This window comes from Neodiprion lecontei, chromosome 7 (genome assembly GCF_021901455.1).
Source record: "Neodiprion lecontei isolate iyNeoLeco1 chromosome 7, iyNeoLeco1.1, whole genome shotgun sequence".
Taxonomy (NCBI): Eukaryota; Metazoa; Arthropoda; class Insecta; order Hymenoptera; family Diprionidae; genus Neodiprion; species Neodiprion lecontei.
The window spans coordinates 6,921,197-6,937,645 of record NC_060266.1 but is presented as its reverse complement, the minus strand read 5'-3'; the positions used below and the strand labels follow the sequence as shown (position 1 = coordinate 6,937,645).

Genomic DNA, 16,449 nt, shown 5'->3' with positions numbered 1-16,449 from the left:
AAATTGAAGGGCGGTAGAATCAACATGAAATGATCCCCGATCGAGATAGATAGGGTATAAAAAAATTCAAATTACTAAATTGCCAAGTTTTGAAATATAAACACAGCCACAATATTTGAGTCTTTACAATCTGACATCGCGTTGAATAGAATAAATAATTACCTAGTGAGAATAGACGCGATCGAAACACAATGTTACCAACGTAATCAGCGAGGTTCGATGAGAACGCGCGATACATTGTTACGTCAAATTATACATTACACGGACATTACTCTAGTTTCAAGCTCATGACACATCACGTCCCTTTTAAACTGCGCGCGACAGATTCAGTGCTGATTTGAATCGTCCGATATTATCACAATGTAGGAGTTGACTTCGTTGTGAGAGCGCTGAGTAGCCTGCGCCATCTGGTGGCGACCGGTGGGACCTCTAATAACGCATATTTTATATTGTTTCAATGAAGTAGTAAAGAAGTGAAATTTATCAGTGTGTAATTAATCTCCTGACATTTAAATTACCTTCAAATCTCAGAAGTTGTGTCAAATTTATAGTTTGATAAGTTTGAAAGTATTTGCATTATACATGGTTATACAATGAAAAGTAAAAGCCATAACGAAAATCAGATCTATTTTTATATACAAATTATATCGAACAGAAAAAAATCTGCAACTTGACAATAGAAATTTAAACGATTTGTACAAAGAAATTCAGAAAAATCCTCGAAAATTCAAGCAATGACAAAAAAGTTTTCTCGGTAATTTTGCACACAAACTTATAGGCAGATAGCTCTACACTGTAGAGTCTACAGAGTGTCCCATAACTAAATACACAAAATGATAGGCGTAATAAAGGGGGTTGAGTTGGGTAGATTAACCTGTCTCCGAAGTCGCGTTCGCGAGATACGATCGGTTAAAAACAATTACATCAAAATTACTGATTGAATTGGTAATTTGTAATTGCGTAAAAAAATATACTAATCACAGTTGTAAATTTGATTCATAAAATCTTAAATTACAAATTACGAATGTAATTAGTATAGATTTTCCTTCTAATTACGAATTACGGATGTAATTAGTATCAGTTTTCCTTCTAATTACAAATTACGAATGTAATTGGTATTTATTTTTTTTTTTACATGACGACGCGATTTCCGAAACCACATGTTTTTCAGGTTAATTTACTTAGCTGGCGACCCCCTCTATGACACCTATTATTTTGCGTACTTAGTTCTGGGACACCCTGTATATTGAAACGTGTTTCATGATCGTAGATAATAACTTGTGCACGAGAAATGATATACATACTTTTATTAAGTGTAATACTTAATTTGATACAATAAACAAAATCCGATGTAATATTTGATCAGAGTAGTATACAACCAGCTTAGTTTGCGTGTAGGATCTATGAATTTAACTCCTCATTTTTAGAGCAGTGAAATTATGTCATACGTCCCGCCGAGCTTTTCATATGAAACGCTCTATTCTCGTCTGGATCCGGTCACTCTTCTATAAAATGAGCGATCTATTAATACTGAAGCTCGAGCTAACGTATGCGAGTAATAATTATAGGGCTTTAACTTATCATTTATCCTTTTACAGATTGAACTAGGAAATCTACGACTCCTTTAGTAATTATTTCTAGTAGCCACATTAACGTACACAAAAGATGTGCTTAGCTTGAACTTAGCTAACTCACAATAAGTCGCCAGTACTATGTATGACGCAGAATAACCGAAGAAAATCGAGATACTATTCACAACGAAAATTTTATGCTAAAAATTGCTAATTACTGAAAAACGAATAGCATCAAGGCAGGTGTTTTTGAAAAAATATTAAAGTCTCGTTTGAAAAATTCGAATTATTTACCAATTATTCTTTATATGAATTCATTGGAATGAGTCGAACTCGGTTTAATAATTTTTCGCACATTCCTGAAAGTATTTAATTCCAATAAGTAGATTCGACCGGTAGCCCCTGCCGAAAATGTTAATGTGGTAAATCATAAGATGTAACGACCAAAATTAACATGTAATATATTACATGATTTATGTTGTATTTCGAGAAAATATGTCAAATATCACGTAATAAATTACAAAAGCACGAATCATCAGATATACTAGCTCAAATATCATATACAGTTGACTAGATGATTTTTGATCTTGTGGTATATCTGATGATTAGAGTTTTTGAAATTCATTGCGGGATTTTTTTATATATTTGAATGATTTTACTAGATAAATCATATAATAAATTACACGTTGATTTTGGTCATGAAATTTTACAATTTGAAGTACGATCATCATTTTCAACAGGGCAGAAAACTGTCTAGGAACGAGTACTAGTCATGTACAGGTATCCATATATTGATTCCGAATATTACACGTTACTAATAAAGTATACAGATGTTTCTTGATGCGAGACAGGCGAACGTCGCTATTACGCCTGGTGGGCGTACGCTGTACCTCAAACAATATTTCAAACCAATACGTAACAAATTAATTGAATAATTCTAACGCAAAACTCTAATTTAAACCGATAGAACTACTTTGGGCATTCTTGTACTAAAATAGTATATTGCGTAACAAGTTGTTGCACACAATTCTTTATGTAATAAGAATATATTACCTGTTTTTTCACGAGGCACGGAATTGAGGTTAGGGCCGCTTAATGTCAGATTTGTTTGCGACAGCGCATGCGCATTCATAGTGTCACCCTATCGTCATAGAAACAAGTACTTTGTGTACGAAAAACATGCACGAAAAAACGCGTAAAACATGCTTGAGTTACACAAATATACTTTCTACTGAACAATCGTTAATAACATCCCATTGAACTTCGTAACCTATTCTGACCTGTTCATTTTTTAATCGAACAGTTAGTAAAACGTTATTTTTGCAACCAGATGTCGCAGCATCACATTTTCATTAATGAATCCGATTGCGATTCGAAAGGAGAATTTAAGCGCAAGGAAACTTCATGTAACTATGTTTTGTCCCGAAGAATTTTATTTACACAATGAGTAATCAACATGGAATCAAACAATCATCATGCGAAACGAACAACCGGCACAACGTGGATGAATAAAACAAGATCTGTTATAACCACCAATTGCAACTCAAAGGAAAGAAAAGTAAACGTGGCTGCAGCTGAGACAAGAAAAAGAGTATCGCGATTCACCGATAAACACATTTATTATTATTATTATTATTATTTCCTTAGGTTATCATTATTATTAATATTATTGTTTATTTTTTTATCATTATTATATGTATGTATATGATAACAGCTTGAAATTGGGTAAAAATTAGTTATTACATTACATTGGGTGTCTGGATTAATTACAATAAAAATTGAGGGAGCTGGAGTAAATTCAAATATATCATACATATTTTGTACAACTAATCAAAGTTTAAATTCGATAATAATAATAATCCCAAGCGCGATATGTTCTACCAGAAGAATGAGTTTAATTCGTCTGATGGAACGTAGGTGTAAGATTGAGATAAAAGTGAAATGAATGTATATTCATTTACATTCAACACATTATGCCACTTATTATTTACTCTATGCAACAACTTTCACCTTCAAGTGTATTAAAACATGTATTATGTATATTGTTGAAATAGCGTGTTTACAATTTTGAGGACCTTACAAACACGAACTTTCTGCGCAATATGGTACACGAAGTGAGAATTGGCAACAAATGTTATCTAAAAACATTATTCCACTGTTATATCATTACTGGAAGGTTTCGTAAGAATTTAACAAATTTTTCAGGTCATTTAATGATTGTAATGTAAAGCAAAAGACCAAACTCAACGCAATCCCCGGAACTTCGACGATTGTTTTTTCGTAACAATTATTAAAGAACGCCAAGAACATAAGAAAATATATTCTTACTTTTACCTGTAAAAGAAGAACGAAATTAAATGAAAATCAAGAAAACCTAATACTGCGAAAATATCGCGATACGAAAACTTTTCTCTTAAATGAAGTGCATTTCATATTTCACCAGATTCCAATAATTAACACTTACGGATTGGATAAAAAAAATTCCTTTGCGCACGTTCATTTAACTTTGTAACGAACGATAAACTGATGATTGAAAAATAAATTTTAAATTAAAAAATCGGTCGAATTATAGTGTAAAATAATCATACGACAGTCAAGTTTTTAACAGCAAAATTATGTAGAGGAAGAGTAGCGTTCGACACATAAACTGGATCGATTGTGAATGCAATTAAAGTTGTAGAAAAACTCGAACGTAATTCGTAAGATTATCGGTAAGTAAATTTTTATTAAAAAATGACCTATTGTAACAATATCGCAACGGGAATATAAAAAAAACGTGGGTGGTGATTTGCTAGCCATCCTAATTCTATGACTGAACTTTCTGAATTATCATCCAGTAATTGAAACCTAAATGTTTGAATCATTTTTAATCCGTAAAATTCAACGAATAAATGAAAAAACTGCACAATCGGATTTCAAATTGACTTCCGAGATCTATAGCAAAATATACCTGATCAAATATTATACGTGAAACTTGTCCATTGATAATTTCATCGGATGAAATTCTTACGTGGAATTGATGTCAACCCTAAGGTGATTTTAAGCTTCGTTTATTCATCGAAATTATTATTTTTTTTTTTTTTGTTTCACTATCATTAAAAAAAAAAAAAAAAAAGAAAACAAAGTGCTTAAATAGGCACAATAGTTTTCGTACGTTTATATCGGATTCATTCACAGAATATGGACCAGAAATATAACGAGTTACAATCTTACAATAAGAATCAGGACACAAAGTATGTTTGGTATTTTAAAAACGCTATACGCTCTATTCCTGATCACGCTATATTATAATATATTATATCGATAATAATTCGTTCAAATGAAAGTGTAAACCAAATCTCCTGCGCATTCTTAACGTGGACTTATGCTTGTAATAGGATGACCGCCGGTTCTTCTCTCAAACATTAGCTGGAATTCCTCATGACATTATAAGCGTGAGGTAACTTATCGTTAAAACTTATTTCTCGAGTATAGTGAGAGAAGTTCACTCGTTCGCAGTATCAACGTTGACGTTTACCTTATTTAGTAGTAAATTAAATCACAATTACATTACATCGATCTTGTCCTAGCTACAGCTAGAGAATAAATCACCGCCTAGTCAGCCGAACCTAGCACCCATTTATTATACCACTTAATGAAACCCCTCCCTAGTACTCTATTTCTCTGCCTTTTGCTCTCTCTATCTCTCTATCTCTCTCTCTCTCTCATATTTAACTCTTATTATAACTCCCAATCGTAATCCTACTGTTCACTTTTAAATATACACACGCGTAGATCAAAGCTGCGAGTCTCACAGGGCGGAATAAGCCCTCGTTTTGTATTCCGTTCCACAAGACTTTCGCCTGATAAGTTTTAGCGTGAACATAGAAATTCAGCTATCGATTGTTCTACAATCTGAATTTTTCAACAAGTTGCATATGAAAGTTCCATTCAATACATCAAAGTTGTAAAAAGTTTTTTGCTTTGCGATACAATGTTAGTGTAGAATGAAATGAGGAGACACTTACGTGATTACGTTTATAAGATAAAACTGAAAATATTAAAAAACGAAAAAAATAAAACCAAAGAAACGACAACTCATTTCACTAATCGAATTTCAACATCTCGCGCCTATCTTTAAAGCACCGATGTGCCGTCTTGTTCGATAAACTAATGTAAGTGGCATCGGACCCGTCAAACATTTTCAGCTTTCCCCATGGTTTTCTTTTATTTTTTTTCACTCTTCTTCTTGCTAACAGTCATTTGCAATTAACCATGTCTCTGCACACCATGCACCACTCTCGGATATAAAACAATTTTCTATTTGGATTTCAAGGATTTAAGCAATATACTCACATCGTTTCGACAGCTGGGAATTACCTTTATTTTGATTTAATTGTATTTTGCGTGTTCTTTTTTTCTCTCCCTTCTCCTTTATTTTTTTTTTTTTTTTTTTTTTTAATCTTTAGTTTCATTTATATTAGACAAACATAAATAAATAAAAATTACACTTGAAGCGTTGATAAATTGAATGCGTCAACAACTTACGCACAGCAAGCCGTTGCCAGAGTTACACACCGACGTTTATTATGCCCAAGTTCGCCACGTTGCGCATCACTACTTATTCAGCCGTCACCCCCACCCTGATATTATCAATATATGAATTTTCACTTTTAATGCATTATGTACAACAAAGTTCGTTTCGACGTAATATATCAGGTGCGTAATATGCACGTGTGTGTGTGTGTGTGTGTATGTATACAATTATGCGGTCTGATTTAAACATAATATCATTCGTACTATTTATTATAACATTTATCAATAATTCCATAATTTACATACTTATTAGTGGCGACATGGTTTCAAAGACATGGAAGGAACAAAAAAAAAAACACAGAAAACGAAGAAAGAAGGAATAGACTTGTCGTAATTGAGAATCAATACTTGTAACATCTGCTATCGTCATATTATTTCAATTTATTAAATTTCATTGACAGAAAAAATCTGTACTGTATGTACTTATACGCATAGTCGAGGGTCGCAGTGTTGCGCGTTCGAAACATCAGACAAGTCATATGGAAAATTAAAGTTTAAAAGAGATTTAAGAAAAAAAGCTTAAAAAAAAAAAAAAACCGTCGGATATTTTATTTGCATTATAAAAAAAAGTAAGCACAATGCCCTACAGGATGACTCGATTAATGTAAACCACGATAGAATTTGGTTTCAAATTTTTTTTTTTTTCTTTCTTTTCGTTTTTCACTGAACAATTAATTAACAGGACAACTTGAGACGTTTACGCTTCGTGCTAATGGCAATGAACCACGCAGCGGTTCAGCCATGAAAATTTTTGGGTATGGGGGAGGGGCGAGGGGGGAGGAGGGGGGCTGGAGTTATCGGCAAGGCAGATGTGCTCAGATTAACTTCCCCAGCAAGTATCCGACTACCACCATGGCAATGGCGATGAGTACACTGGTAGGAATTTTAGTTGGATTTAACTTGTCGCCACTGTTCGCTGTCAGTCCCGCAAGCGCTGCCATGTTTCCACTTGTAATAGTCGCTGTGCCCGATGCAGCATGCCGCAATCTTATAAGCTCTTCCTATTATGAAAATTCACAGTCAATTATACTTATTAGTATAACGATCGAATGATTGAATGCAAGTCATCGGCTGAAGTCTTGACAAATACTTTTCTCAATGTTACCACGTATAATTGACGATTTCTGATGATATACAAATTATGAACAAATCATAGAAGCTTCGTCTTGTCGTAACAAACAAGATAGGTGTAAGTAATGATTAGAAAAAGGCTAAATCAGGGCTTTGCAGAGAATAAGTAAAATTACTAGAATGGGTAAACGAGCACATAGAATCTATTGACACTGGCGAAGTAGAACTGAAATATAATGACTAGAATTATGTTGCTGAAGAATTGAGCAATGCATAAATTTGAACATGGTCAGAAAATAGATCGTACTTCTAATTTAAACTTGACAGTGTTCTCTTTGTATCTAATTTAAAATGATCACTCTGCCAAATGATAGACGATTTAGTCATTTCTTTGGCAAAATTCCTTCAACCTTAGTGCCTTTAAATAATAAAAGCAGTGGGAAAAAAACCTGAGAAAGCAAGCCGCAAAAACAACACGAAAAGTGTTGACCGTAAGCGCAAAGGGAATGATGAATCTGAAAATACCATGAAATAATAGAGGGTAAACCAAACCACGTACAGTGACAGAATGAGCCTGAAGAAATAAAATAGGAATATACTAAGATGGATATATTATGTGTACGTATAATCGTTTGTTAGCAAATTATCACCACAAAGACACTTAATATGTACAGGAAAACGAGTTAGAACATGCATGTTGTGCGTTTGAATTAAAGAGTGCGTTTGAAAATATTGGTAGTATAGAATGGAAACAACAACCAAAAATTAAGAAAAAAAAAAATCGAAGTTTAACGTATCTACATCGGATAACATCGGAAACGGATAATGTAGTTATATGTAATTATTAAAACGTTCGTGGAAGCATGTAATAGCAATATTGTTTTCACAAAATATAGAAATCGGTATAAAATTGTCATAAATATGGTCGTGAAATGGCGAATTGATTTACCTTCAGCTGAAGGTTTTCCTGCCTAAGGTTGCTCTCTTCCTCCCTGAGTTGCTTTACTTCGAGTGCCGCTTTCATTAGTTCTTCCTCCATCTTTCCATGTGGCTAGATTAATAGATAATGAAATTGAATTTTAGAACCAATATGTTAATTAAAACGGAGGATATTATCGTCTCAGAACGCACCTTGGGAGATGATTTGACAGAATCGCCGATCCCCTTGTTTTTATCATCATCCGCAGCATCGCTGCTCTCAGCTGTGGTATTGCTTACTGGATTTTCGAAGACACACTTCAGTTTGAAGTCCATTAACTGATCTGGATTTATGTCCTTCCACTGAAATTGATGTTAATTACATGCTTCGTGTATTATCTTATCTTCGAAATTTGCTTAGCATTTTTTCGGATACACTGATCCATTCGCGATAAGTTTTATACATCCGTACATATTTGTATAATACTAGCTAGCAGTGTCGATGTAGTTTCTTCAATAGCTATCGTTTTTTATTGCAAATATATTTAATGCAATATCAGACTTCTTTCCATCGCATAAGAATTATTTGGTAGTCATGAAGATATCTTTTATTTTGTCAACTGATGCATTCAAATCTGTACGTACGCTGACAAGTGAAATAATATTTTGGAAGCTTAAAATGTGTTCAGAAGCACATATGGCATGTATTTCAGGCTTGCAAAACATACCAACGACTCGTTGACAAAATCTTCGTCGTCATCCTCAGGAGCTATCATAGTTTGAACCATAAACTTGTGTTTATTTTTCTCGCCAGGAACAAAGTCAAATGGTTGTAAGCATACTGTGAAAGAAATTTTATATTAAGAAATATCTTCTGTTATTTAAAAGTAAACAAAATATTATATACACGTGTGAAATAATAATCAACTTCTAACAAACTAATATTGCATATGCCAATGTGTCAGTAATTTAAGCAACATCCAAGAGTCATATTTCATGTATTATCTAAGGCTACAATCACAATTGTAATTAGACTTGCCTATTGTTTGGAAAAGAGAGAATATTATACAATAATTTGAATATGCAATAAAGGCTCAAGAGCTATTACGAATATATTGGAAATGTTGACTCTAACTAAAACCTGCTTAAAATGAAAGATAGTAGTGCACTGCGTTTTATATCTATAAAATTTAATTGGCTGTATAACTGTTTGCCAATTCTGTGCGCAAAAAACTTGACTGTCCAGAACAGATGAGAAGATAAAGAAAAAAACGACAATTTATGAAGCAGGTTCAGAACAACTTTTTGACTATGGTTCTGTAATGATTATTACAGCACTAACTTCTGGTTACAATGAAAATTGCTTTGGTAAATTTTGAAAATAAAAATGACAATCTAAAAATTTTTACAGTATATTCTTAACGAATAAAAAAAATGACTAGGTGAATGCTAGCGATTGTCTAAGAATATGAAATCCATCTGCTGTTGAATAATGGAAAGTACCTGCTATTTGAGTGACACCCTTAGGCTTTAGGGCGCCAGAATTGGGCCGGACGCAGTACTTCTTAGGGGCAGTCGTCTTTATTTTAAAATACACTTTGTGGTCCGACGGATTGGTCAGTTTCATATACGTTGTGACCGGAGATGTAAAAGGTCCTGCGAAAAAAAAAGAAGACAAAACGTATTTTCATGTACGTTAAACTCATGCGCTGGTACGACTTTTGTGTTGTGTTTTCTGTTTCTCATATATTCTTTATTCTGTATCCAGCAATTCCTACATTTGCATGACAATTGCTTCCACACATAATTTATCAGATTATACTATCACCTTGCAACGACGGTACTATTGAAGTTATGTGAAATGTTACGTTAGCAATGCCTAAGAGTATTGGTAAATTGTCCAAACAACAAACATCTATTTCCATTTACTCTGATACCGTAGTGCTAATTACACGTTGGAATGAAAATGAATGAATTTGCAAAATTTGAATTTAGTGAATCACATTTCAATGAAAACCACTTGAGTATTTGATCAAGGATCTATTTCTCAAGATTACTTGATTAGTTAGAAGAGGGTGATGTCATTAAATGTCTGAAACAAAAATCTCTTGTCTAAGCAACTCAGTTTGCTTGAGCGCAAGGTAATCACTCTTGACAATTGTGATATAATATGAATGCAACCTGATTATTTGGACATTAACAAAAGATTATTACCAAAGGCTGAAATCAAGATATAGTAAGAAAATCTTTCCTCTCGTCAACGCATTAACGTACAAAGTATTGTCAAAATTGAAACAATTATACCTTTTTCATTTGCTTATACTATTTACAATACATTTCAAACAAAAAAATCCAACATTCGTTGTCCGATCCAAAGTACAGAAGTAACAAATCGACGATTCTATATCAGATGAACATTGTACGAATTTTGAAAGAAATCCAAACTGATTATATGTCGAGTGAAATGAACATCCTACGAGCAATAATAATTAGATGGAAAGAAGTAATCGAAGATCTGGAGACATATTCCCTGGCCAAGTAAGCGGAGTGTGAATACCTAAAAATACATATAAGCACCGGCTAAGGAGTCGGAATAGAAGACAATCTGTAAGATAATAAATATACATTGGAAACGAATGGCGGTAATGAAAAGTATATTTTGATAAAAGGGCCACTCCCACGACGGATGAAAATAGCATGATAATTAAGCGCAGCAGGTGCTGGCAGGAAGAGAGTTGTCGATGAGCGTTGATATATTGAGAAAAGGCAAAGTCCGAGTGTCGAGTCTTGGGGTGAATAGGAGACATGTGGAAAAGCGGGCAAAGATGGGGTAAAGGGAAATGATGATTGGTGGATCGCGGAAGGGGGTGGGGGAGGAACGAATGCAAGGGGGGGAGCGGCTGTGTAAACTCGGAGAAGATAAAACTTTGACAGCAACGTCGACGTAAATGAGACGGGTTAGGAAACAGGAGTTGAGGTCTGCGGGTAAAGTGCGAACAGGACGAAACGTGGACGATAAAAAATGCGAGTATCCGATCGTCTAAAGGCACGGATATCCGGCACACAGTCACACGCTGCTTGTATGATATCCGTGTCCGTGTCGCTAACACCGCTACAAAGTACGAAGCATGTATATATGCGAAATGCATTGTGTGTATTGAAAGTAAATGAGAGAACCCGCGTACCCCTGAACCGCAGCTCGCCCTGTGGCTCGATAATTAAAATCTGCTCGGGCTTAGCCATGTTTTTAACGCCTCGCCTCGCGGTATTATCCTCTCGTCCCGACCGTAATGTGACAGATTTATTAAACACTTGATGAGAAAATTTTCTCCTTGCAACCCCGCGCTCACTTCCACTAGCTGGGATTCCGTTGAACTAATTCTGATTTGCAGTTTTCACAAAATACGCATGCGTCATTTACGGAAATTATGTATAGCTGAGGTCTCTTCTTGCGTTACGTCATTCCCCAACGACCTCTACCACGCTAATCATATTCACTACTACGCTAAGTTTAACGGCTTATTTCCATGCCCACTTGCCGACGACATTGATAAACCAATTGTAGCTTCGGTCCAGCAGAATGCACCGATGAAATTCTCAACGCACTCGTTTGAAGTACCCTGAAATTTTACATGGAAATTACGCATGAAGCGCGATACGCATGAACGCACATGCGCCCGTGACACATGTCATCTACGAATACGTCATGTTTACGCAGTTAAACGAACACATCGACGACATTCCTTCCATGTATCTTCGTTGTGAGCCGCGTTTGCGTCTCTTTATCAGTAGCTACGTTCGATTATAATGTTTTTATGTGTTATCGGGCAATCTTTTGACCAACCACAATCGTCGTATGACAACAGAGCGCCCTAATAATCGTCTGCTAGCTTGCCCAAACGCCACAATCGAATGAGTCTATTGTCGTTCATGCTTATGCCGGTTCTTCAATCGCAGGCCTTCGATGCATTCAGTTATTTATTTAGTAGACGCTTTCGCGGAGCTACAATTTTGTTATTTCAGTTTCTCTTGTTCTACTCCCTAAACTGATTGCCATGGGTGTTATTCCGCCAGGGAACTGTGGCAGTTCAGTAATAGTATATTTGAATTTTCTAACTAGCGGCTGGTGATATTTACTGGTTATTTACTGCCAAAGTGTTCCACCGTGCTGGATAGTAAACGAGTGTTATTGTCGTTAGAATAGTCTCTCGAACAAATCCTAAATAAATATAATTTATTGTGATCTTTTATAATTGAAATATAATCATTATCTTTATTTACAATTTTAAATTACTGTGTTAAACCTATTTTTATTTTTATTTTAATCATCACCCGAAATTGAAGATCAAATCCGTCACTGTTACTGTGCCCAGCACGATGGAACACTTTGGCATTAAATGACCAGTAAATAGTACCAACCGCTAGTTAGAAAATTATAAATATACTATTACTGGACTGCCACAGTTCCCTGGCGGAATACACCCATAAACATATAACAATAGACCGCGCGAGCTCGGAGGTAGCCCGTTGGTGAATGCGATAGCGGGATAGAAAGAGAAAGCTGCATATGGGCCCATCCTTCTATCCTTGTCTAATCGCGCGCATGCGCGCTCAGCATTCTCTAGCGCCAGCCTTCTCTTTCTACCGCGCTATCGCCTTCTCACAGAGAGAAACCTCACACATGTGGCAGGCGTGCGACGCGCTAAGTTGTTGAGAACTACTAATCAAATTTGTGTATTAATCATTTTTTAATAACGAAGTTCGGTAATACAGCGATGGATCCTAATTTAAATGCCGAGATTTACAGAAACATGACTTCTGCCGATATACCGCCGAATGTTGATCGGCATCTGCAGTTCATTCTGGTTTCTGATGGTAATATTCTTGAGGTTACCCGGCATTAATGCCACCTAAAATTTATATCGCTAGAACATTTATAGCAACAAACTGTCAGTATGAGTTGTTACGTATTATTCTCTGCCTCTGAGATACTGTGAAGTTGAAATTAAGTCAATTGACCATCCATCAAAGTACTGAAACCTTGTTTTCATTTTTGCCTCACAGATTTGTTTAAGTAACACTATTGCATTCCAATTGCAATCAAATCCATGATTTACAGGTATTGGCGCAATATTAGGTGCGAGTAATATGACAGACCGTTATTGGAATGGCACTGTTTGGTATTACAAGGATCATACCGACTTCAATAGAGACAAAGCAACAACCGCTATGAAAACTGAAAGTGGAGTATGTGACGGTGCATGCTTAAGTGGAACTAATAAATTTGTAATCTGTGAAGACAGCGGAGTTCTTCAGATTCTTAGTATAAATGAGATGGCTGACACACACAACTATGAGTTACAATGTTTAGGATATTCATTTGAGCATGACGATGCCATCACATCCGTATCAGCCTTCGATACAAACACTCGTCTAGTTACAGGAGGGATGGATTATTGGTATTAGCAAAAAAATTGCTCAGAGCGATCAATATAAGTTACCTTTAATAAATTCCAAAAACTCAGATCTGTTCATCTTATGCTGTGGATGAAGATTCTAGATTTTGAATCTCATTTTACTTGGTCCAAACTGCTCACAATGTGATTCAATTCTGTGGGCTTCCATTTGTTAAAAGTTACTTGTAACTGATATTCGTTAATCTTACAGCAGGTGCTTCTTTGTATGTTACAAGAGCAGTTGTATAGTTTATGGTTTTTGCAACATTAGTTAATTACTGCGCGCATGCTTGAACATTAACAGTATTACTTATTGCAATAAATCATACTCAACCAATGATGCTAATATTTGGTTGATTCATATCAAAATATGAATTTGTATAATGTAAATGAAATTTCGTTAATTTTTCCAGCATAAAAGTTTGGGATACGGTTGAGTTGTATTCCAGTCATACTTTCAGTCCGGCTCACACAGATACAGTGACTTGCGTACAAGCGCAACCCAAATCCATAGATATCTTTGCATCTACTTCTCTTGATCACGATGCATTACTGTGGGATCTCCGACAACCAAAGCCAGCCAGCTGTATGTATGCAGTTTATGAATCCCTCTTTGTTAATGAATCTAGATTTTTGATCATGGTCATCGACCTTTGTCATCGACTTTTGCTCTGCAAAGTTTTTTGAAAAATAACTAACCTGAAACACTTTACACAAATATTCAACTTTAGCATTGATTTCAATTTTGTAATTATCAGACATAAGCCACAAAGTGTCTTAACTGATGCGAAGTGCTTAATTTCAGATACTTGATAATATTTCACATTCGTTTTCCTCTGTAACATTAGTGACTGTATCATAATACTATTCCAAGGTATAATCAAAAATGTCGAATGTGGACTGACTGCAGCAGCATGGAATCCGAAAAATGTACATGAACTTGTGATTGGAGATGCAGATGGTAGAATTTTAGTGCTTGATGTCAGGCAATCAAATAGTGAACCTGTTTTCCAAAACCCTCGAGCTTTTTCTAGAGGAGTTTACAGGCTTTTATTCAATTCAGCCAGGTTTGTGTGAACCAATTTCGCTTGATTCATTCCCAGTGGCTATGTACATGAGTATAATGTTTCTACAACACTGAAATTATTTTTATACTTGCCCTAATTATTCAATTTGCATAGAAATGACCAATTTGCTGGATGCTGCGATAGTACAGAGGTGAAGGTGTTCGATACAAGCCACAACATGGAAGTGATATACGAAAATAAGAACCATCGTGACTTTGTTCGTGGATTGGCATGGGACCAAAATTGTCTACTAACAGCTTCCTGGGATAACACTGTTCTGGAACATGCGATATCTTCTTGATGTTGATTTGCACATTAAATTACTCGATACAGAATCGACAACTATGCAAGTCATTCGTTATGTCGAGATGTTGCCTCGTTAATTGTCATCTGAATCAGTGCCCTAACAATTTGAAGTTACTGTTTATTTCATACATTTTTAATAAATGCTTACAACATTGTATATACTATTGTATCATTGGTTTCGTTTTAACAATTTTAATACATGGTTGTAATTTCATACATACAACATACCAGTATTCATGAACACAAATAATAACTTCCCAACATGCCATTCTTATGCAATCTCGAGTAAGCTTACATCATTCTGAACTGTGTTAATATTTTTAATCGTAAGGTAATTGAAACGATCATCCCTTTCCCGATTTGTCTCAAAAACGCGATTGAACATGCACTGTCCTTGTGTCAATTTCTGACACATGACACTAAGTTGTTTCATTGGCCTATTCCGTTAGATCCAACCACTACAGTCACTAAAAAGTGTGATCACTGAAATATAGAAATATATTTCATAGCGTTTTCTACTGGTTGCACTGGCTCGAACAGGGGGCATTCGTTCCGTGCATGCGTCGCCCGGCATCGGGGCAAACCTTCTGAGTGGAACACGCCGTAAAACGTATAAAGGCAGACTAGGGGGCTTATTACGGTTCTCGAATCGAGTGAAAATGACGAAAGTGACTGGCTCGCTCTATTACGGTGAATCTCACGAGGTGAAAAGACGTTATCCACATGAATAAACTCGACACGAAATTCGGTGTCGAGAATCGTTCTGCGCATGCTCGTGAGCGTAATTTGCTTGGATTTGCCTGAAAGTTCCATCGGTTTCATAAAAGAACGAAGATCACTCCATATTTGTTGGTTAAAGAGTAAAAGTTATTGATACGTGGGAACTTGTACAATGAATAATTTAGTGATCGTGATTATGCAAAATCGGGAAAATCGAATGCTCAGAATACGACGAACACTACGCGATGCCTCAGACCCATTCAATATAACTTATATATATTTATATTATTTATTACATATTTTATATATTACACTTCTGTCACGTTCATTTTCTTCAACAATTCTTTCTGACATTCACAACAACTTTTCTAGGTTATCTGACAAAATGGAGTCAACTTTCGTGAAAATGTGAGATCCCTATACCGGAAGTGCCTAGTTACTTCACATTTTCACTCGAGAGATCCGTAATAGAGTGACTAAACTCACGTGAGATGAAAATGTGAGAAGTGAGTAAACTCGCTCGAGAACCGTAATAAGCCTCCAAATCATAATTTCTCCTAAATCAGAAATAATGTGACGTTACTTGACTGACTGCGCGACTGTCAGTTTTTTCAAGCAAGTGATAAAGGAGCCAATTGAACAAACGCAACGGTAATTTTTTGTTTGTAAATATATGTCACAAATGTTAGGCACGAGCATACAGGGGCAAAAAAAATTGACAATTCCACTGAAAAGATAAAAATTAATAAGTAGCAAGTCGAGCTG

At 35.4% G+C, this 16,449-nt stretch overlaps 3 protein-coding genes and 1 long non-coding RNA gene across 4 annotated transcripts in view; 1 reads left to right on the top strand and 3 right to left on the bottom strand.

Moving 5' to 3' along the window:
- Positions 1 to 291, bottom strand: part of LOC107220185 (glucose transporter type 1) — a 74,608-nt gene extending 74,317 nt beyond the window's left edge. Inside the window, exon 1 of the mRNA XM_046745871.1 lies at positions 163 to 291. The gene's annotated coding sequence lies outside the window, so the exon portion shown is untranslated. The remainder of the gene's footprint in view (positions 1 to 162) is intronic.
- A 5,696-nt stretch (positions 292 to 5,987) lies between these two features.
- Positions 5,988 to 11,592, bottom strand: LOC107220189 (vesicle-associated membrane protein-associated protein A). Its single transcript, XM_015658670.2, has 6 exons — positions 11,321 to 11,592; positions 9,639 to 9,791; positions 8,864 to 8,976; positions 8,349 to 8,498; positions 8,167 to 8,268; positions 5,988 to 7,147 (listed from the first exon to the last, which is right to left on the bottom strand). Exons 1-6 carry the CDS (start codon positions 11,376 to 11,378, stop codon positions 6,962 to 6,964), a joined length of 762 nt encoding a protein of 253 aa, XP_015514156.1. The 5' UTR covers positions 11,379 to 11,592; the 3' UTR covers positions 5,988 to 6,961.
- Positions 11,593 to 12,799: 1,207 nt separating this feature from the next.
- On the top strand, positions 12,800 to 15,121 carry LOC107220180 (methylosome protein 50). The gene is made up of 5 exons (XM_015658656.2): positions 12,800 to 13,010; positions 13,255 to 13,594; positions 14,005 to 14,177; positions 14,466 to 14,658; positions 14,773 to 15,121. The coding sequence occupies exons 1-5, from the start codon at positions 12,911 to 12,913 to the stop codon at positions 14,957 to 14,959; spliced, it is 993 nt and encodes a 330-aa protein (XP_015514142.1). The 5' UTR covers positions 12,800 to 12,910; the 3' UTR covers positions 14,960 to 15,121.
- LOC124295516 lies at positions 15,082 to 16,314 on the bottom strand. The gene is made up of 2 exons (XR_006905469.1): positions 15,999 to 16,314; positions 15,082 to 15,764 (listed from the first exon to the last, which is right to left on the bottom strand). It is a non-coding gene; the product is annotated as an uncharacterized LOC124295516 (long non-coding RNA).
- Positions 16,315 to 16,449: the final 135 nt, after the last annotated feature.